Source organism: Puma concolor, chromosome B1 (assembly GCF_028749965.1).
Source record: "Puma concolor isolate L17-30 chromosome B1, mPumCon1.1.hap2, whole genome shotgun sequence".
Classification (NCBI taxonomy): domain Eukaryota; kingdom Metazoa; phylum Chordata; class Mammalia; order Carnivora; family Felidae; genus Puma; species Puma concolor.
This window is the reverse complement of record NC_141670.1, coordinates 188,560,421-188,583,056: the sequence shown is the minus strand read 5'-3', so window position 1 is coordinate 188,583,056 and position 22,636 is coordinate 188,560,421. Positions and strand designations below refer to the sequence as shown.

Below are 22,636 nucleotides of genomic sequence, written 5' to 3'. Positions count from 1 at the left end.
TACCCAATAATCTTTCAAAGCACCAAGAAGAAAGGATTTAAACCAGTCAGACAAATTCTGATTCACTGACAGAAATAAATCCACTGTGTATATTTTTAAGGATTCTAAATATGTAAAAAAAAAAAAAAAAAGGTATCTTCTATAAATCGCTACTTTTCTCTCAATAGCGTGGGCTACTAAACTTTCAAAATGATAATTAAATTATTTAAAGTTAAGTTCCTCTCAAGAAGAAAAATGCTAAAACTTTTGCAAGAAGAAAAAAGAAGTGCTTTTTTTTTTGTAACACCATAATCTCACTAATAGAAGGAATGCAATTAAAGTGATATTCTCATATATACATGCGAGCAAAACACTTCGAAAACAAAGATACCTAGGGGCACCTGGGTGGCTCAGTCGGTTAAGCCTCCGACTTCAGCTCAGGTCATGATCTCACAGTCCATGAGTTCGAGCCCCGCCTCGGGCTCTGCACTGACAGCTCAGAGCCTGGAGCCTGCTTTGGATTCTGTGCCTCCCTCTCTCTCTGACCCTCCCCTGTTCATGCTCTGTCTCTCTCTGTCTCAAAAATAAATAAACATTTAAAAAATTAAAAAAAAAAAGATACCCAATGCCAGGAAGGATGTAATAAAGCAAGTATATCCATGGAAGGATATCCATAGGGCGATAAATGAAAGCACTTCTTTTGGAAAGCAGTGTGGCAATCTATACAAGAAGGCCCTAAGATATTATATCTTTATATTCATTATTAAAAAGTACTAAGAATTTGTTTTGAGACAATAAGATTAAATTTATGAACAGAACCAACAAAACCCACAAATAATCCAATTAAAATGGGCAGAAGACCTGAACAGACATTTTACCAAAGAAGACATACAGATGGCCAATGGACACATGAAAAGATGCATAACATCACTAAATCATCAGGAAAATGAACATTAAAACCATGGTGAGATATCACCTTACACCTGTCAGAACGACTCGTATCAAAAGACAAGAAATAACAAGAGTTGGTAAGAATGCTGAAAGAAAGGAACCCTCGTAACTTCTGGTGGGAATGTAAGTTGGTGCAGCCACTATAGAAAATGATATGGGGGTTTCTCAAAAAATTAAAAATAGAAATACGATCTAACCCAGTAATTCCACGGTTGGGTATTTACTCAACAAAAATGAAAACACTAATTAGAAAAGATATATGCATCCCTACATTTATTACAGCATTATTTATAGTAGCCAAGATATAAAAGCAATAGATGAATAAAGAAGATATAGTATACAGATAAAATGGAATATTACTCAGCTATAAAAAAGGATACAATCTTGCCATTTCTGAAAGCATGGATGGATCTAGAGTGTCTTACGCTAAGCGAAATAAGTCAGACAGAGAAAGACAAATCCCGTACGATTTCACTTATATGTGGAATCTAAAAAAACAAAACAAACAACGAACAAACAAAAGCCAGAAACAGATTCACAAATACAGAGAACAAACTGGTGGTCACCAGAGGGGAGGGAAGGGGGGGGCGGGGATGGGCAAAATAGGTGAAGGGGATTAAGAGGTACAAACTTCCAGTTATAGATATGTCATGGGGGTGAAAAGTACAGCATAGGGAACTAATCAATAATATTGCAATAAACTTATATGTTCACAAACAGTAACTACACTTATCCCGGTGAGCACTGCATAATATATAGAAGTGTTGAATTACTATGTTATATACCCGAAACTAGTATAACATTACATGTCAACTATACTTCAGTAAAAAAAAAAATAAATTCGGAGCAAACATTTCTAATGCAGTGCTATTTCAAAACAGTGACACTTTAAAACAACCAAAATTTATAATAGGAGTATGATGAAACAAATTCTGACGTACTTACTAAAACTAATGTCATACAACACATTAAAAGCCTGAGAGTAAAAGGCCGGTGAAGATATGAAAATTTCCTATTAAAATGCTAACTGAAAAGTCAGGATGCAAAATTATATATACAAAATGACTATGGTATAAATATAATGTATAAAATTATCCATAGGGAAAAAATACTATGGATAACTGTACATCTTAGAATTACAAATAACTTTTCTACTAGTTTATATTTTTGACATTTTTACAAGAAGATTAAATTATTCATAATATAATACATAATACAATAATAAAAATGTTTTAACAGAAACCTGGGTGCGGGTATACACGGTGGAAGCTTTCTGAATCCTCTTTGGAACAAAGTAACTGCCTTTTACAACATTCTGCACACTCATATTTAATAGATTCAACTGAGTTCTTATCATGATCCACAGTAGTACTTCCCAAACAAGGTGATGTCTATTATAGTGGTAACTGGAATTATGTAAGATAATAAAATATTACGAAATTGAATGACATATACGAAAAATAGTTTCCATCAGAAGAACCAATAAAGGTATCCCACTAAAAGAAGAGTTGTCAAATAAGTTGTAGACAGGTGGTATTAGAAATACTGGGAAAACATGGGAAATGATTATTATTATTTAATTATGTGAAAATCATAAAAATCTAGGATGATTTTGCTCTCAGGCTACAACACAAATATCTTTAATTCTTTTCCTTTAAAAATCAAGAAATGAACAGTGGATACCATCTATGATACATTATTAGTGCAGTTTGTGCCAGAAAGATGAATGGATTGACAGTTAGGACATTAAAGTTGAAAGCAAAGGTCTCTGTGTCTTATACAGAAAATTTGATACTTGAATGTTTCTTTATATGATTTAGGCAAAAGTAAAATGACAAAGCTGTATACTTTAATCAACTTTTTCAACAGACCCACCAAATACTCATTCCAAATGGTCAGATAAGAAGGTCTCTGCTGCGTATGATACACACACATAAAAGCTACTTATAGGAGTAATTATAATTTATTTAAGAAATGATGTAAAGCATATGCTTTTAAGCGAATCTATGTGCGCGTATATGTATGTAGGCGTATAAAGAGATGTTTACATTTGCATACGTATATGTCTGTATACACACACATACACACATAAAATATATATAAATACCATGAATTCAACTAATCTACTGCTTGACCAAATCATGCGATCATGCGATAGACCTTTTTCGTAAGGAGGTAATTTAGCAAACTCAAAGTGCGAAATTAAACTTAGCAACAATGACCATGGTGCATATAGGCACTATAGTTCTGGTTAAAGGAATCTTGTTTAAGTTACTGTTCCTTTACCCTTATCAGCAATGGCCAGAGCCAAGGAACTTCTTACTCAGACAAGCCTAAGATTCACTTTCTGGTGTAGTTTAAGTACCTCCACATAAAGCACTCAGTGCAAAGGCACTTTTTGTAACCAACTTAGAAGTCTTCCTAGGAAGTCCCTGGATGATTAAGTTACTTAGGGGTTACTCCAAGTTTTTAAGGCTCCTTCCTCTTCAGTATACAAAGTAAGACTCACTAAATGAGTCCAGAAGTCCAAATGGTAAAGAAAATCACTCTTGTTTGAGGAGATGGGAATACATTTCGTTTTGGTGAATGGGCAGATTTTTATTTTTCTCCTTTGCTGAAAAGATATAAAGATGGTAACATATATAGGAGAGAGCATATTGTTAAGTACAATGGCGAGTGAGAAAATATTTCAATTAAAACATCGATGTAATCACTTTGCTCCTTGGGTTCAGAACTTTGCTCCCTGTTTTCTAGCTCTGTGATCTTGGGCAAGTTACTTAACATTTCTGAACCTTATTTCCTCATCTTAAAGATGGGAAAACTACCACTATCTTCATGAGGTTGTTGTGAAACCAGTCAAAAATTCCTCATGTTTGGGGCGCCTGGGTGGTTCAGCCGGTTAAGCGTTGGACTTCGGCTCAGGTCACGATCTCGCGGTTCCGAGTTCAAGCCCTGCGTCGGGCTCTGTACTGAGCTCAGAGCCTGGAGCCTTCTTCCCATTTTGTGTATCCCTCTCTCTGCCCCTCCCCCCCTCACACACACACACTCTCTCTCTCTCTTTCTCAAAAATAAATAAAACATTAAATTTTTTTTTTAATTCCTCCTGTTCAAGTTTTGGGGTCTCAATCTGAAATAGGGTTATTCAAGGATCCAAAGCAATAATACACATCAGAGGATCTGGCCCCAGTCTGACACACACAAAAAATGTCTTCTTTAAAAAAAAGAAGAATAAATGAAAATATTTATAGGTAACTTCTTATCCAATGTTGTTTGTACTATTTGTTAATTTCATTAATCACATAGAGAATATATGCTATCATTTAACACATATTTCATACACACACACACACAGAACTACACACGGTTCCAAGTGATATATAAGGCTTACCTGCAGTTCCAGAGAGTTCCACACTTAAGGTTCGTTCAATAGTCTTGTTCTCAAATGGGGAACCCTTGGGGTCACTGGAAGATATGGCACATTTATAAAAACAAACTGAAATGGAGTTGCTGTAGCCAAATGTATTAGAACCCCCTTCCCTTTCTGAAAATGGTTACATTTCTTAATACTTACTTTGGTGACTCTGGGGTCAGAGGAAGAGATAAAGTTGTTGGTTTGGCTAAAGGAAAGAAAAGGAAACTAATTATGAAATATTGAGGGGTTTTTTTAGATTTTTTTTTTTTTTTAACTACAATCAGGTTGGAAACTGGAAACTGGAAAACTAAAGTACAGAAATCCCTGAATATTGGATCAAAGTCAGACAACAGTCCATTATGCTAAAACAAATTCCAAACAACATTTGCATCAGTAAACTATCATTCAAAACCACATACAAAAACCAGAATTTTCCCCAAAATGTAGCATCTCGGTTAAGGATACAAATTTTGCATCATACCATCGGAGAGAAATAATGTTTTCTATTTTAATTTGGAATACAGTACACGGTTTGTTTAGACAAGAAAACAGCAGAATAACTATCAGACAACAGAACGTTATGAATATTCAGTTGATTTTTCTCCTAAAATGTATAATTTTATATCTAGCCCTGAGAATAGGTTATATCTATGAGGCCAAAGCTCAAGCAATAAACATTCCATTTACTGAAAATTAATTGAGAGATTATGACAAATTGTGGACATTGACCCAAATGGTTTAAAAGAGGTTTAGATCCCCAAATCTTACAGACTACGGAAGTAAAATACTGCATTTATCAGTGGAGAGATCAACAGACTTGCAAAGAGAGAGCTCATTTACTTCCTTTTATGCTTCCTAAATCTTACCTCCTACAGGTGGCATTTCCTAATTAGGAGGGGTGGAGTAAGAATATTCTCACTCCAAAATTTCAATTGCTTCTCCTTGGCAGTCTTGTATTTTGAACAGAAGGAGGGGAAAACATGATGAGAAACGCACTTGGGATATACATCCACATATTATGCATATATGTGCTTATCTATAAAGATATATTTATATGTAAGTAAGTTTATGTCAATTTCTTGTCATTAACATAACTACTTTCAAAAGGTCAAGAGGTAGTCATTTACGTAATGAAAATCCTAGACTTGAAAATAAAAAGGTCTCTAGAACTTTTATTTTATAGATGAAAAACCTGAGGTCTAACGATATGAAATGATATTTCGAAGGGCCATAAAACTAGTTCCTGGCAGAGTCAGCCCAGAATATGTTTTCTTTTTCCTATTACCGAAAGGAATTGCATTCGATAGATATTAAAGTAAATTAATCCACCCCAGTAATTAAGGTCCTTTGAAATGTGAAAATATTATTTATGTCCAAATTAGGCTGAAATTACATACTTTACTTGGATAAATAGTATTTACATATTTAATTTGTCGATTTAGATTTGGTTTTTAAACAATTGAATGGTTTATCATCTATCCAGTGTGCATCCGGAAATATGAAGTTCATGCTGTCTTCTACAAATTAGGTACATTGATCGATCGGCTTTTATATATACAGATAAATGAACTGGGTTTTACATTAATTGTTTTAGTATGTCTGATATAATGAGCCTTTCCAAAAGAGCACACTCGTGAAAGAAATTTACCAACTTTTTCAGTGTTCAACTAATAATTAGGATCACGCATACAGGTTCCATGGAAAATGTCACCAGATAGGAACTGTGTGCTATAGGTCACACAATAAATAGACATTGAAAATCGGTCTTTGAAATTCCAGTTTTCAAGGTGTAGGGTAGGCTACCTGAAATGCTCAAAGGAAGATTCCTAACATTCTGATAGTTGGGAATAGGTGATCATGATACCACGGTCACAAAAACTACCACTAGGGGAGTATTGATACGGTTTCCTGGGAGTTTAATCCACACCATTCCAATGACTGATAGACCAGGGCCTCTAAGATCCTTAAGGGCAAGAATGCATCTTTTTCCTTCAGATCATGGTATTTTGGACCACGTAGACCCTTGGTTATTGTCTCTAATTGTGAATATATTTGTTTTCGGTTTGAATAATAATTTAAGTAAGTCCTGAAGCTGAGCATTTATTTCCTGTTGGTTATCCACAGCCAACCATTTTATTTTTTGTTTTAGGCCTTTGATAACTTCAGGAATTTTGCGGGGTTTTTTGGTCACTCGTTTTTGTTTTTTGTGTTTTGTTAACAGGCCTTGTTCTGGGATAAACTTTTTATGCTTTGCCACAGACAAAATATCTTTTTTAAAAACCCATACAGGGGCACCTGGGTGGCTCAGTCGGTTAAGTGGCCGACTTCAGCTCAGGTCATGATCTCACGGTCTGTGAGTTCGAGCCCCACGTCGGGCTCTGTGCTGACAGCTCAGAGCCTGGAGCCTGTTTCAGATTCTTTGTCTCCCTCTCTCTCTGACCCTCCCCCATTCATGCTTTGTCTCTCTCTGTTTCAAAAATAAATAAATGTTTAAAAAAAAATTTTTTTTAATAAATAAATAAATAAATACCCATACAAAGCAGGTCTCTAAGGAATATATCCTCCACAGGCCAAGTTAACGCCTCACTGTCATGGTTTTTTAAGAGGTTACAGTAATATTAGTGATAAATGGATTTAAAAAACAAACAAACCAAGAACCCCCCAAACTCTCAAAATCCAAAAGGGCCAAATAAAGTCTTAAGAATGTAAAAATTAAAAAGATGTTTAGGGATGCCTGGGTGGCTCAGTCGGTTAAGCACTGAACTCTTGGTTTCAGCTCAGGTCAGGCTCATGGTTGGTGGTTCAAGCCCCACCGGGGGCTCTGTGCTGACAGTGCAGAGCCTGCTTAGGATTCTCCCTCTCCCTCTCTCTGTCTCTGTCCCTCCTGCACTGGCGCTGTCTGTTTCTCTCAAAATAAATTAACAAACTAAAAAACAAACAAACAAACAAAAGAAAAAAAACATGTTTAGAACATGTGCTGCTTGTCTGGCTTCATGCACTACAGGGTTTCAGCCGGCTTAGGACTCCAAATTCAGCTCCAAAAACGCTGAACTCATGACTAGGACACACTAGGACCAGGGGGAGAGCAGCCCAGTGAATTTTTCATCCCCTCACTAGAGCAAGCCCAGCTGCGCCCCCTTCCCCTGAGGCTCTCTCCACACCACTGCGTCCCAAAGCGCCGCGGGTTCTGCTCTAAGAGAAACTGGTCCCGCGCATGCGTGTGAGGGGCCAATCAGGGCAAGGTGAGCTGCAAAACAGCTTGGCCCATTTCAAGAAATCTCTTTCCCTGAACCGACAGAAAAGGCTGGCCAAGTGATTTTGAGATAACCACCAGGGAAAACCTCATTGAAAGCCAATTTCAAACTCTGAAAGAAGGTTCCAGAAGGTTTATGGGGACATAGGGATGAGAGAGGGAAATTCAAAACACTGGAAAGAAAATACTTATTAAAAGCAGCAGCAACGGCATACCTGTATGAAATAATCATGGTTCAAAACAGGGATCAGGGACTACCACTCTGCAGCTGGAAGGGGAAGTTGAGGAAACAAAAGGGGAAAAAAAGAAGTGGGTGTTTGTAATGGCTATTTTACAATATGTCTGCTTCCACTATAAGGTTAAAGGTAGGGCAAATGTGGAAGCTGGGATATTTTAAAGCAACAGCAACTTTCATAAGCTTCTCAGACAGGACTTTTGTGAGGGAAGAGCCAAAAAGAAAGAAAATTATATCTCGGCCAAGGCAGGTTTTCCCCAAATCACCCTGATCTGCCTCAGAAGCATCGGCCTTCCAGCAATGTATGGGAATAATAAAAATCACCCCAGATGCTTAGTTTGCTCTCGGCCATAGTTTTTAATAGAAAGCAAATGAAAATAAATTCCAGGAATTTCCAAATCATTGTTTACAAAATAAAATCTATGAGTGTAACATGTGGTCTTAAAAAAAAAAAAAAAAAAGAAAGAAAGAAAGGAAAGAATACACTTAATAATCGGGAGAGGCTGCATACATTATTATGTACTATTTCTTAAGGTATGTACAGCAAATCAACAATGCCTCATTTTTGCCATTATTAGAAGAGGGAAGGGGCGCCTGGGTGGCGCAGTCGGTTAAGCGTCCGACTTCAGCCAGGTCACCATCTCGCGGTCCGGGAGTTCGAGCCCCGCGTAGGGCTCTGGGCTGATGGCTTGGAGCCTGGAGCCTGTTTCCGATTCTGTGTCTCCCTCTCTCTCTGCCCCTCCCCCGATCATGCTCTGTCTCTCTCTATCCCAAAAATAAATAAACGTTGAAAAAAAAATTAAAAAAAAGAAGAGGGAAAAAATAAAACCTTTTTAATATTGGCCTAGCCCCGCTTGCTCAGAATTTCAATTATCTCAGCAATTCAGATTTCACATAAACCTTGTCCGAGGTAGCTATTCCCTTTACACGCCCGCCCCCCTCCCCATCCAGTTCACATTTCAGGTGCCTTTTGGTGATTATGAATTCGGCCGCATATCAGCCAAAGAGGACATGTTCAACCTGTGTCCAAGGAAAGATTTTTTTTTTTTCCTTAATCTCTACCCAAGTGCTGAATCCTCTTTCCAGAGAGATGGCCGCGGAGCAAAAGCCCCAAGTGGGGGCATCGCAGCCCGGTGCAGGCCGGGTTTGCCTTCGGCTTCCTCCCCGGCAGCCTGTGTTTGGGTCCCCAGCCTACCTTGTAAATGTTGAGACTGCGACTGTGTGTGGGACTTCTTTTTGGAGGTGCATTTGTCTCTGCTACTGTTCCTGTTCTCTGTGGGTTTGATATGAGGTGGGTCATCATTTGTGGTCAGATACTTGAGCAGCTCCGAGCAGGGACGTCTTTGTGGCTTTTGCTGTTGACAAATGCTCCTCGCTTTATTGCTCCATGAATTCTCGGTCTTAAAAACGAGGCATAAAGAAAAAGCTAAAATTAGTGAACTGAACCTTATCAGAATGGATATAGGTTTTCGGAAGAGATGAGATTTTCAATGAAGTGTTCAGTCTAAGTGTACTAGATCTATGAGCTGTGAATAATTGTTTGCAGAACAAGGAAAGAAAATTACATTTAAAATTCCTAAATGACATTTAGGCAGCTTTTTATTTCATTTCTCCTACATTTCAATGTTCCTACTCAGCAACATGTAACTAACAAGACCCTATAGCGCCTTTACTGTGAATAAAAAAAAATAAGCTGGTTTAAACCTTAATTTGCCACTGATTGCTGGAGCCCCGTATTCACAATTCTCTTAAGTACCCCTTAACGCTCCGTTTTCACTCACAGTGAATGGCAAGACAAACATTGTTTAATACAGCCCGCTAACCGAATTATGTCATTGCCAGCATTCTATCCAATTAATGGCAGAGACAGATCTTTTGCGGTGATTCCAGAACAGTCTTTCTCAGGTTAGACAGCTGGCAAAACGGCAGTCCTGCATCTTAAAGTCACTCCTAGATAATACCAGCCTATCAGCAAATTTTATTGTAACCCACATTGCCGCACGTATTAATAAAGTGGGCGAGGAGTAACAGACGGTGGAACTTCCATTCCAATCATCCGAAGACAAAGCATAAATGAACTCTTTCTAGTTTAAAGTAGCTGGAGCGCTGCTTTTGGAAACCCATTTCATATAGTTTCACAGTTAGAAAGCAACTGCGGGATCCCAACTGAATACGTAGAAATAAACCTATCCTTTGTTTTACAGCTTCAAGCAAAATCCTTTGTTAGTTTCCCTCCTATATTACAAAGTTCACATCGTACCTTAACGACTGCAGGGTTTGTTCTGATCCTGTGATTATGGTTTGCATGGTTCTGGGTACTGAGACCACTGCATTCATTATAACTTAGCTGAGTATTGGCTGGTGCCAGTAAAAGCTTCTTAAGCTAGAAACATATCAGGGGGAAAAGCAAGAGAAGTTATGCATCTTTTAAGCATCCGAATAAGCTATTGAAATTTTAAACTTAAAATTAATTAATTTTAATTATAAACATTAATTCCATCACTCTCTAATTATATTCACACCTCGGCACAATAGTGCTAAAGGAAACATATTTCGAAAAAGAAAAATTTGGCATTACACTACCAACTGTGAAAGTATGTCCCTTCCCTACATTTGAGACTAAGTGTTGTCTACTTTGACTTTTTTTTAAAGATAAAATCAGGCAAAAGGATCTTCCTGAAAGGGTTTCTAAACACCTACTAGATGAGAAATGCTGCCTTGCTAAATGAGGAACTGGGGACTGGGGACAGAATCTATGTATTCTGTCCCCTCAATAACCCAAATGCATCAAGTGAAAATATATACAATATTCCGCAACGCTTTGAAGGATATTTCACAATCCATTTTAACTTTACTGATTCAAATATTTGTGATGAAAGTGTGGCTATCACTGAAAAAGATTTGTAAGTAGATAGAGTCGGGAGATGTGATTCTGGTTCACGCAAAGCATTTACTCTCTCTTTTTTTCTTAAGTTTATTTATTCATTGTTAGAGAGACTGTGTGTGCGCACGTGTACATCAGCAGGGGAGGGACAGAGAGAGAGGAAGAGAGAGAATCTCAAGCAGGCTCTGCATTGTCAGCACAGAGCCCAACACGGGACTTGATCTCACGAAGCCATGAGACCATGACCTGAGCTGAAATGGAGTCAGATGCTTAAACCGACTGAGCCACCCAGTCGCCCTGTCATTTACTCTTTCTTGACCCCTGTTTCTTCATTTGACTTGCTGGCTTGCTGGGACCTCCCTGCTTGGACAGGCAGGATGACTCTGAATCAACAACTCCTCCTAGTCGAATCAGTTATGCGGATGCAAATCATCTGGTATCAATGTGAAGAAATCAAGAGACATGGAGAAACGGGGTGTGTGTGTGTGTGTGTGTGTGTGTGTGTGTGTGTGTGTGCTGGGAGCCAAACAATTACTTATGAGACAGTTTCTTCTAAACCAGAAAACTCAAAATGCACAGGCATACGAATAGAGTCTCCATATGTTTACATGGAGTGCTTTCCACATTTAAAAAACTTAGAGATGGGAGAGAAACAACCTCTAAATGGCATGCCAAGGAACATTATTAAAGTTTGGAGAACAGCGTTCCATAATTTACATAGTGTGGTCTTACATCAGATTTATGGCAAATGACAAATGGCTACCATAGATGAGAAGGTAAACTGTGTCTTAGAACTAATAAAATTCTGGTCAAGCACTGCATCGAAAAGAAAATTTACTCTTCATTGCCAACAAATTCACTCTTCATTGCCTACCATAAATTTAGGGAACTTAGGTTGCAAATGTGCTATTATTTTTCAATCTTCATAAGAATTATGGATCTAAAAACCTTAAAATATTGCATATCCCTTTTTCTACCTTTTATTTCTAGAATCACGGGCATAAGAATAAAACTACAGATATGTCGATTATTACATAATTTATGATGGTGAAAAAACAGAACAAAGACCAAATATCCAACCATAAGAAATCTCTTAATGAATTAGAGCATCTCCAAACAGTAAAGTCATGTATAACACTAACAGGTATGCATATCTAAAATTCATAAATATGATGACAGATCTTAAAACAAGAGGAGATTTCAACCTTTTTTATATTAGAGATTATTTGAAATCACAGGTGAATTTTTGGTGCATTCATTTCGGGTCGTCTACATCTTCTAAGTTTCTACCACGAACATAAATGATGCTAAGAAATAACGATACACACACATCCACAGCCATAGACAGTTAAAAACAAACTTCCGTAAGCCTACGTGAAGACTGTTAACGACCAACATTCTTAAACACAAAATCACAAGAATTTGCAGCTCCGAGTGTGCTCGGGAATTATTTTGGCATCAGTCTAAATTAAAAACCCAAACCTTATTGGTACTACGTCATACCCATGCAGCGGGTAGCCAGAGGCAACTCCAATTCCCGTTAAACACTAGGAAGGGTTCTTACTAGAGACGTCTCTTCTGCCTCCTGAGGCGGAGGGGTGCCGTCAGGCATGGAGGAAGGACTAGCCTCATTCTCAGTGGTCACATCTCCATCTGTCAGCGCATCAAATGAGGGCAATCCGTCTTCATCCACAGGGAGACTGTCCAGTGTCTCTGTGAGGACTGCTAGCAAGTTCGCCTCGTTCTCTTCATCTATCTTCTGCAAAAACGGAAAAACAGACGTCGTGATGAGCTGACGTTGGGCGATAGGTAACGCTATCAATCAGCATAGGCGGATCATGTTTATCCAAATGAGGAAACTATTCGTGAAATTTTGAAGGCTCATGCCGGAATACAAAAGATCCTGTCTTCCTCAAACTCCAAATTCACTTTGGGTCTGAATCCGACAATTAACTGATACCTCTCGGTACCGGTCTTTGATTGTTGAGCTGTCCAATTTAGCAATTTATGGCATCAGTGCTTATCACGACTGGGTATGACTCCGTCTTGCTCGCACTTTCCCCATGTTTATGTCTTGTTTCCCTAACCAAAGGAGAAGGTCTAGAGAATCTCTAGAACTTGAGAGCATTTTAACCATCATCTATTTCATCTGCGGATGCAGTGTTTCAATCTCCTGTACAGGCAAAATGTTTAGATAACCCTCAGTTTGAACAGCACCAGAAACTGAAACGATACCAAGAGGAACTATACACTTTCATGGTTTCAATTATAATCTCATCACTGAACACTCCACAGCCATTTATTTCCCTCCCTGACATCTCTCCCAACTTTAGTCATAAATCTACCACTGCCCGCTGGACATTTCTACCTGATAATGGCTCCCTCATCCTTCAAAACCCAAACTCAGGCCCTTTCACAACCAAACTGCTGTTTCCCTTGACTTCCTGAGTTTGGGTAACAGTTCTGCAGACTCAAACTCTAGAACTACCCCGAGTCTTCTTTATCTGGTCAGTCATTAAGTAGAGTCTTGCTTTGCAACGTCTCTCAAATGCATTCATTTCTTGCGGCTGGGGTACTGGTCTAGTGCAACATTACTCTGAACGGGGGCTCCTGAAAACATATCCTAACTCGTTTCTCCAACTCCCACAATCATGCCCATCGACACACCCTTGGAGAGTTAAGCTTCAGGTATTCATTCCATAAACATCTGCACACCTACAATACCAGGGCCATGCCTGGTGTTAGAGATAAAAAGAGAAAGACCAACCTTCGCCCTCATAAACCTTCCAGTGCAAGGGAAGAATGTGTAAATAACGTATTATAAAAGATGATATTTATTTCAGGACTCTGCACAAAAACTTTCAAGATCTCCCAAGTTGGGGCTTACACACCTTGTTTAGAGGAAAATGTGTTATACCCCATGCACCTGGGCAACCAGGGCCAGTGCTGGCACACGGTATCGTCATTGCTTCCTTGCTGAATAATTCCTTGATCTGCATTTAGTAGCTAGAATGTATGTTGTGTAGATCACTTTTTCCCCCTTCTGATAGCACTTCACATTGTTTGTCCAATTTGACCTGCTTCATAAATCTTTTTTTTTTAAGTTCTGTATGCTATGACATTAACAATATCGGCTAAATTATCCCACACAGATTCTATTACAAAAGGCACCTAAGCTACTGACATCTAATGAAGCCAGCAGTGCCCACACGTCCTTTCTCTCTAGCACTCAACTCCAGTTAATTGACCTGACAAAATTACAAGAATCACAGAATAAGACAGCTAATCAGAAAATCAAATTGTATTACTAGAGAAATTAGGCAGGCCTTTATCACGTATACATTCTATTTTCACATAAAAATTGTTTTCCTTCATTACTGAGGAGTCCCCCATCCAGGAATAAAACCACAGACTTCTTTCTCTTTTGGATTCAAGGGCCCAAAAAGAGCCATTTGTCCTCAAGGTGGATTTCACTAGCATTTCTTACGTTTGCATAATGTATCTCTCGAATGCTCCTGGACTTAACGCTATGAGTCAAGTGGTTTTGGGCACACGGGGTAGAATGACAAGTCTCTGAGTTTGAAGGCTCCAATGCAGGAGGTAAATCCTAATCAGAGGGGTAAAATGTTAACTCCAAAATGGCACCACTTCTTCCAAAACTGACCAATTCTTCAAAAACAAATTGCTTGATTTAATAACAAAACATTAGTGAGCATATCCCCCAGCCTCCATTCTTCTGGATCTGTCCATGTAATCTGAATAATAAAGATACTGAAATGATTGTCACTTATTTTCTGTCCAGGGTCATAACCTAGTGTCCAAAGATTCCAATCTCTCCTCTTTTAATTTAGATTCCCCCACATACAGAAAACCAAATTCGGGTTATTAATCTGTCCTAAATAGAAGTCATATTTAAATGAAATATATATTATTTTAAATCATCTAAAATCACGAGACTTACATTAATGTAAATGTATGCATATTATCTAATAAAAACAATCTTTGAAGATATCTCAAGCACACACACACACACACAACTCAGTGAACTGGGCTTCTTTTCCAGGTATCCCAATTTTCAGAAAGGCTTATTTCAATGGCATTCAAAAATAGCTCAAGAAAAACAGTTAAGAATGTTTACCAATAAATGAGTAATTTTGTTTACCCCGATTTAAATTTTGTGTTTGGCTTTCCAGCAACACTACAAGCCTCTATTTGCTTTCAATCACATAATACAATAGCGCCTTAGTTCCATCCCTCGTGTAAACAAACTACAATAATTCCAATCAAGTCAGAATGACAAAGAACACTTAAATTAACTAGTTTTCTCCAATTTCTTTAATAAAGCCCGGGTGAATGTACATCAAAAACAATGGCAGAAATAGTGGAGCCTGATAATGTCATAATTAATTTACAAGATCTGATTAAACCACAGCCATTTAAATTCTCTCTACTGGAACCACAATGGGAGGGAGGGTTGTGGGACGGAAGATTGGCAGTGTGTGTGTGTGTGTGTGTGTGTGTGTGTATGTGTGTGTGTGTGTGTGTTGGGGTAGGTAGCTAGGGCAGGCTGGTAGTCAACCAGTATGGACTGTAATCGTTATTTAATCCGTGTTCATCAGAAATGATTATTAAACCTCTTTATTACCATCCCTGAATGTGGGTGACTCAGACAGGTGCTCAGAGACCATTTAATCAAGTTGTTCTTGAATTATGGAAGAAGAAAATGTTATTATTTCAAATTCTCCATGTTTTGTCTAATCATAGAAGACCGGGGGGGAAATTAAAATATTTATTGATGACATTTTCGTTTTGAAGCTCAACACATACTCCTGTATATAAAGGTGAGTGGACATTGCTCCTCACTGTGGCAATATCAATTAGTTTAGCATGAGTTTCAACAGTCACACACTCCAGAGAAGGCAATGGATGTGACAAAAAGGATTCTGGTAAACAATTAATGTCACTTCCCATTATCGCTTCGGTCCCAATTTACAGAGCAAATAAATCAAAGTCATTGCAGATGAAGCACACTGGCCTCCTAACACATGCCTGTTCACAGGTGACGGGGCATGGAAATACATCAGGTTGTAAAGTGACTTTACAAGATATCCCTTCAAAGACTCTGCTCTGATACTGCTTTCTAATCGTTTGAAATTACCATTCCTACAAAAATACACTTATGAGCTCCATATAAGTTAAGAGAAGAAAAGCAGAGAGGCGAAAACCAGAGAGTGGGTCACCAGTTCGGTAGCGATCGACAACTACACAGCTGAGCTCAGTCTTCCAGGTGGTAGCAGAGAGGTGGAGAAAGGAAGGAAAGAGCCCAGGCCGATGGGCATCTCCGCAGGGGAGCTCTGTACCTATCAGGCAGCTCTTCCCCTGGTGGGTGTCAACCTCGGGCTCTCCTTACGCAAGCCTGGTGCTATTCTTCCGGCCTGAACAAAGGTCTGTGTGACTGTGACACTCACTCTCTAAGGGAGCTCCAGGAGTAAAGACGCCTCATCAACAAAATTTCCAGTGACAGATGACAGGCGTACATGTATACTAACAACCCAACATTTAGAATGTTCAACAATTCCGAAGCGTTCGTCACCAACAAATGACAGTTCAACACACCCCATCAAACCAGAAGTTTCATTACGATCGCTGGTTGGGACTGCCGGGTCCCTATTTGACCCGCACTAAGTGTGAACTCATTCAAAGGGTACAGTTAAAGGAAGGTCGATCCTGCTCCTCCAAGTGCTCAAAGTCACCTCGAGACTGCAGTTTGGGATCCAGTACGTCATATCTGGGCCTGCTTCCCTTGTGAGCAGTTGGCAAAAGGATCTTCCAACTGATTACACATGGTGGGGCAGACATGCATTCAGCTTGCCCAGGTGCGGAGAGAGTGACTAAATCTACTAAATGAAGGAGGAAATGAGGGACTCTGAGATGCTCACCGACACCTGAAGGGAGAACTGCGAAGCGAAAACTGCATGTGGTATCCCAAAGATTTTTAAATGCAGGCTATTATGGAAGGACCATGCCCTGCTTATGATAGTAATTTTTTCCACATCTTGTAGAATTGCAATTACACTCTGCATCCCCAGATTCTCACACTCGCTTGATCTCTGTTTGATAAAAATAGTTTAATAGCCATTTAATCACAGCTTCATTATCTTAGCTCTCTTAATGCGAATTAGACCAGGAGAATTCTTGCTTCCTCATTATTCAAATCATCAATAAGAAGGAAACAGTGGGGTCTCCTTATCATTCATTAATCAGTTTCAGTATCTTAGGTACTGTTTACTCCGAGATCAATCTATGTGAGGGGTCACTTCACCTCTCTGAGCCTCTATTTTTTTTTCTATATAAAATTTTAGGTCATTATCTGCCTAATTCCTATTACAGAATTTTTTCTGCACTCATGGTTAATAGGGAGGCAAAAAGAATTGATAAAAGCCTGAGAATTCTTCAAGAAGGTGCTCAACAAACATCTCCAGTGTATATGCCCATCGTCTTGATTGCCCATATTTGAATTTCATTCTTTGAGCACGATCTACCACCGACTTTTAGCACTGGGCCAGCTTCCTCCCAAATACCCAGCAAGCCTTGAGCTTCCTCCTTGCCCCATCCCGCTGATTTGGAAGCAGCTAATGAAGACAAAATTAACTCCTCCTTTAAGTGAGGCCTAATTAGGAAGGGAAATCTGCTAGAGTAACATCTGGTAATGCATTCTGAGGCCAAATATAAATGACATTTTTGGATTATCCACTATTTTGGATTATTTGTCCCACTAGACCCCAACTGGGAGTTGAAGTAAATAAATGAAAAAGTGACTTTTAGGATAGATTCAGGGGTTCAAATAAGAAATACAATTGATCATAGGAGTCCCTTTCCTGGATCTTCATACATAAAGTTCCGTACTTCTGTTTCAGGCACAAAAAGACAAAAAAAAAACCTTTTACATGTATAATTTTTGGTTTTAATGTATAAAGTTTGATTCAAGATTTGCAAAAAGCTGAACTAAAATTTAAAAAATAATAATTTCTTCTTTTTTGAAATGAAATAAAAAATAACAATTCAGACTTAGACTACTGAATTAGACTTTGAGGTTATTGGCTTTTTTTTCCTTTAAAGCATTTTAATCAGGACAGATCCCACGTCACTGATGGTTTGTTGTATGCATCCGCTCTGAGGGGTCTGAGCCTCTGCTGGAGAGGTTAATATTTTGAATACTCACTCTCAAACAACTCTCTTTCTCTTTTATACTTTTGTATCTATTCATTTCTAACATACTCCCTGAGAATTTGCTTATTCCCCTATTTTATTCCCATAAGAGATAAGATAAGCACATTATGTGACACTATATTTGCTCTGTTGGATGCCAAAGTTGCTGGAATTTAAAGTTGTACTGATACAATGGTTAATAGAAAGAACACAAATTTTAATTTCACTGTTTGGGTAACTCTCCATGGACATATAGGCTACTTAAAATATCATGTATGTAGGGGGCGCCTGGGTGGCTCAGTTGGTGAAGCGTCCGACTTCTGCCCAGGTCATTGATCATGCACTTCGTGGGTTCGAGCCCCGCGTCAGGCTCTGTGCTGACAGCTCCGAGCCTGGAGCCTGCTTCGGATTCTGTGTCTTCCTCTCTCTGCCCCTCCCCTGCTTGTACTCGGTCTCTGTCTCCCAAAAATAAATAAACATTAAGAAAATAATTTAAGGGGCGCCTGGTGGCGCAGTCGGTTAAGAGTCCGACTTCGGCCAGGTCACGATCTCGCGGTCTGTGAGTTCGAGCCCCACGTCAGGCTCTGGGCTGATGGCTCTGGGCTGATGGCTCAGAGCCTGGAGCCTGTTTCCAATTCTGTGTCTCCCTCTCTCTCTGCCCCTCCCCCGTTCATGCTCTGTCTCTCTCTGTCCCAAAAATAAATAGACGTTGAAAAAAAAAATTAAAAAAAAAAAAGAAAAAAAAAGAAAATAATTTAAAAAAGAATACCATGTATGTAAATGTGCCTATAGATACCATGCCCCCAACACAAACACACAAAAGTTTGCATCTCAAGTACACATATTTAAAACAGAATCTATGTAGATGTGCATTTCAATCTCTTAAGTGTATTCTCCTATATTCCATTGCAGTTGACTACATATGTGTGTAATCAGCACATGTACCTTCCTCCCGGTTAGCCACTGTAACTGAGGGAAGCAATGATCAAAAACTGAAGACAGTTCCTGTAAAAATAAAATGAGAACCAAATGAAAATAAATGTAAGCAAAACTGAAGATTTCCCTCCATAGATATGTTTACACCTGTGGGAGTCTAGTTCGTTTTTGTTAACATTTATGATCCTATTTAAGCAGCCAAATAATGTGTGTTCACATCGGTATTAGGCTCCATCCTACCTATCCACTTATATCACACATCCATGAGTTAATAAGCATGCCCCCAACATGTGGAATTCATTATTCTGAAGAGGTTACATGAGCCCAAGGTGGAAATACAGATGTTCAAGAGAAAGGCTTAAGAAAATCTTGATTGAGGCTTCAAAATGAGCTATCATTTGGAAGGGGGGAAGGGAGATGTTTCATGTCCATTTCTCACCACATGAAGAGGAAGCAACCACGTGGTACTACCACACAGGAGGCTTAACGGGCCTGTAAAGATCTAGTCTGGCACTCAATTTGTTCTCAGGTTGAAGAAACAGGGCTCTGTGTAAAGGACACCGGAGTGAAAGTCAAGACAATTGACCCAAGTCCCTTCTGCACCACTAACTAGTTACACAGCCTCAAGTGAAATGACTCAACTCTGGCTGCGGTGCACATGCCCAAACAATAATCTGGTAGGTTCCCAACTGGCTCCGCTGTTTTCACCCTTGCTTCCTGCCTCCCCATCCCAATAGCCCATTATCAGCACAGAAGACAAAGGGATCCCTTTTCTAAAAAAATACTGATTTATTTATTTTAAGAGAGAGAGGGAGAGAGAGAGCCTGTGCACCTGTGAATGTGCAAGAGGGGGAGGGGCAAAGAGAGAAAGAGAGAGAGAGAATCCCAATTCACTGACAGCACGGAGCCTGACACGATGCTTGATCTCACCAATCGTGAGATCATGACCTGAGCTGAAATCAAGAGTCACTGCTTAACTGAGCCGCCCTGGAGCCCCAGAAGATGAAGTGATCCTGATAAAATCTAAGTCATGCCTGCCCCCCTTTTGATGTGGCCCTCCAAGGCTTCTCTTTGTCTCTAAAAGTTAAAATCCTAAGAGTGACCTAGTAGCCTAGGATCACCACGTAATTGAGCACCCAAGCCAGAACACTCTTGAGCATGTAAATCCTCAATCACTGGGGTATTAGCCCAGACTATCAGAGTCTGAGGTGTATGGTTGATTGCCCTATATTAGACCTACATTGCCTGACCCTGTCAATGCCCCCATTTATCTGTCTCAATCCTCTCCAACGACTCTGATCTTAGTACTACTCTACAGAAATGCCAGGCATTGTCCTGCTCCAAGGCCTCTGCCCCTGCCATTTCCTCTTACTAGAAGGCTCTTCTACCAGATAGCCACAGACTTGCCCCTTCATCCCTTCATTTACCCAAAAGTCACTTTCTCAGTTGGACCTTTCCAACTACTCCGAGCACGTTCTATCCATTACCTTAATTTATTTTTCCTTTTGACACTTTCTTCTATAACTCAACTCAATATATTTTACTGACTTACCGTGTTCCTAGTCTATCTAAAATAGAAGCACCGTGAGACCTGTCTGATCACTACTAAGGCACTTGGCATATAGTAGATGCTTATTTAAAATGAATAAGCATCACAAAGAAAATGTTGAACCAATCCTAAAAATATAATGTGACTTTTCATTTTCTTGTTGTTGTTGTTGTTGTTGTCATTGTTGTTCATAATTCCCACCTTTTCCCACCCCCATCTAATTAAATGGTGTTCATCTTCGGCTATAATATAAAATTAGCTTGCATTCATTCTCATACATCAACTGATAGGCCAAACAGCCAATATTTTCTTAGTGGGAGATAAGGAAATTTGAACAGAACTACAGAGGGGCGGATTCTGAATTAAGCCCCAAAGTACTGAAATTGTATGAGTCAACATAATGTACACTTTTTGTAAAGGAAGAGGTGGGGATAGGTCTTGTAAACAGAGAGATTAATTCACCCCAACTCTGGTGTTTGGGAGGATCCTGGAACGGATCATCAAGGAATTAATTTGCAAAATTTCCAAAGAGCCAAGATGGTTTGTGAAGAGAAAATCATGCCAGACCAACTTACTATCTGTCCATGCAGAAGCATCAGGCTCACTAATCAAGAGAAAACAATGGATGGAATCTATCTGGACTAGAGAGAGCTTCTTTACTCCTTACTGTATAACACACTCATCGACAAAGTGGGAATATATAGTAGCCAGAGGCTTTTTCGAACTGTAGTCCATGGAGCTGTGGATGTTAGTGCAAGTGCTATAAGGACTGATAATAAACGCTGTAGTATATGCTATATTTATGTATTTATATAATTGAGCTCATATAGCAATATAATTAGTTTTTAGAAAGCAACATGCACACTCAAATGTGTTATTTCTCCTATCATAAACACAGTGGAGACCACCACTGCATTAACTTGCCATGCTGAATCACTTTATGTTGGTCTCAGGATTTAAAAAAAAATACCTTGAGAAGTGAGGGTGAGCAGCTTAAAACCTGGAGCCATTTACAAATACTCGTTTCTATGAAGCAGGATTTTCTCAATCCTCTTAGATCAAAACAGAGTACAAAATAATCAGTTGCTAAGATTGATATAAGATACCGATCATCTTAAGCCTCAACTTCACATTTTTTTCTGTTCATTTAAATAGTTTCATAAATACTACTACCAGTACATTTTATTTTAATAAAAAAAAAATACTATGAAGTGGCAACTGACTTTTACTGAGTGCTTCCTATGTGCCCAGTGCGGAGTTAATTTCCCCGTACATACTATTTCATTTAAACCCCCCATTGACCCTATTGGTGGCCCTAAATTCATGCAGCTGATAAGAGGTAGGGTTGGCTGTCAAACTAGGTATATCTGATAAAACCTTGTTCTCACTCCCTTTCTTTATATGTTGGAATTTTATGACCAAATTGATGGAACAAAAATGAGAGTGGGCATGCGCTAGTCTAATCTACATTCATATTAGAGGATACAAAATGAGTTAATTATCAACAGATAAGAACTAAGGTGGGGAACCGCAATTACATCCCCTGACGGCCTTCCATGTAGAAAGAGGATATTGCTTTGAGATTCCTTCTCAGTATTTATTGCTGGCCCAGTGTTCCACGGAGCTTATATCTTCAGTCCTACTGGGTGGGATCCATCCTTCTATTAAAATGTTCTTTCCATTTCCCTTCATTTCTTCATAGTCTATCCCTACCTCAAAGCCTATGTATCTTCAAGCTCCTAAAGCCTTTGTAAGAATAACACGGATCCCTTGGGGCACAGTCGGTTAAGCGTCTGACTTCAGCCAGGTCACGATCTCGCGGTCCGTGAGTTCAAGCTCCACGTCGGGCTCTGGGCTGATGGCTCAGAGCCTGGAGCCTGTTTCCGATTCTGTGTCTCCCTCTCTCTCTGCCCCTCCCCCGTTCATGCTCTGTCTCTCTCTGTCCCAAAAATAAATAAACGTTGAAAAAAAAAATTTAAAAAAAAAAAAAAAAGAATAACACGGATCCCCAGATAGACATACAGATTTCTAGGTCTCATCACAAACCACTACATCAAAACCTCTAGATCAGGGTTTCTCAAAGTTGACACTGTTGACATTATGAGCCAGATGATTTATTGTTACGGGCTGTCCTGTGCATTTCAGGATGTTTCGCCGCAGCCCTGTCCTCTACCTATTAGATGCCAGTAACATCTCCCTAATTATCAACATAATCAAAAACGTCTCCA

At 39.2% G+C, this 22,636-nt stretch overlaps 1 protein-coding gene across 7 annotated transcripts in view; it reads right to left on the bottom strand.

Moving 5' to 3' along the window:
* PPARGC1A (PPARG coactivator 1 alpha) overlaps positions 1-22,636 on the bottom strand; it is a 654,387-nt gene that overhangs the window by 31,048 nt on the left and 600,703 nt on the right. For all 7 annotated transcript variants that reach the window (XM_086705322.1, XM_025921412.2, XM_086705321.1 and 4 more), the window contains 5 exons: positions 12,279-12,473; positions 10,091-10,213; positions 9,026-9,230; positions 4,502-4,547; positions 4,319-4,392 (listed from right to left, as the gene is read on the bottom strand). In XM_086705322.1, the coding sequence (XP_086561448.1) occupies positions 4,319-4,392; positions 4,502-4,547; positions 9,026-9,230; positions 10,091-10,213; positions 12,279-12,473 (643 nt within the window). The remainder of the gene's footprint in view (positions 1-4,318; positions 4,393-4,501; positions 4,548-9,025; positions 9,231-10,090; positions 10,214-12,278; positions 12,474-22,636) is intronic.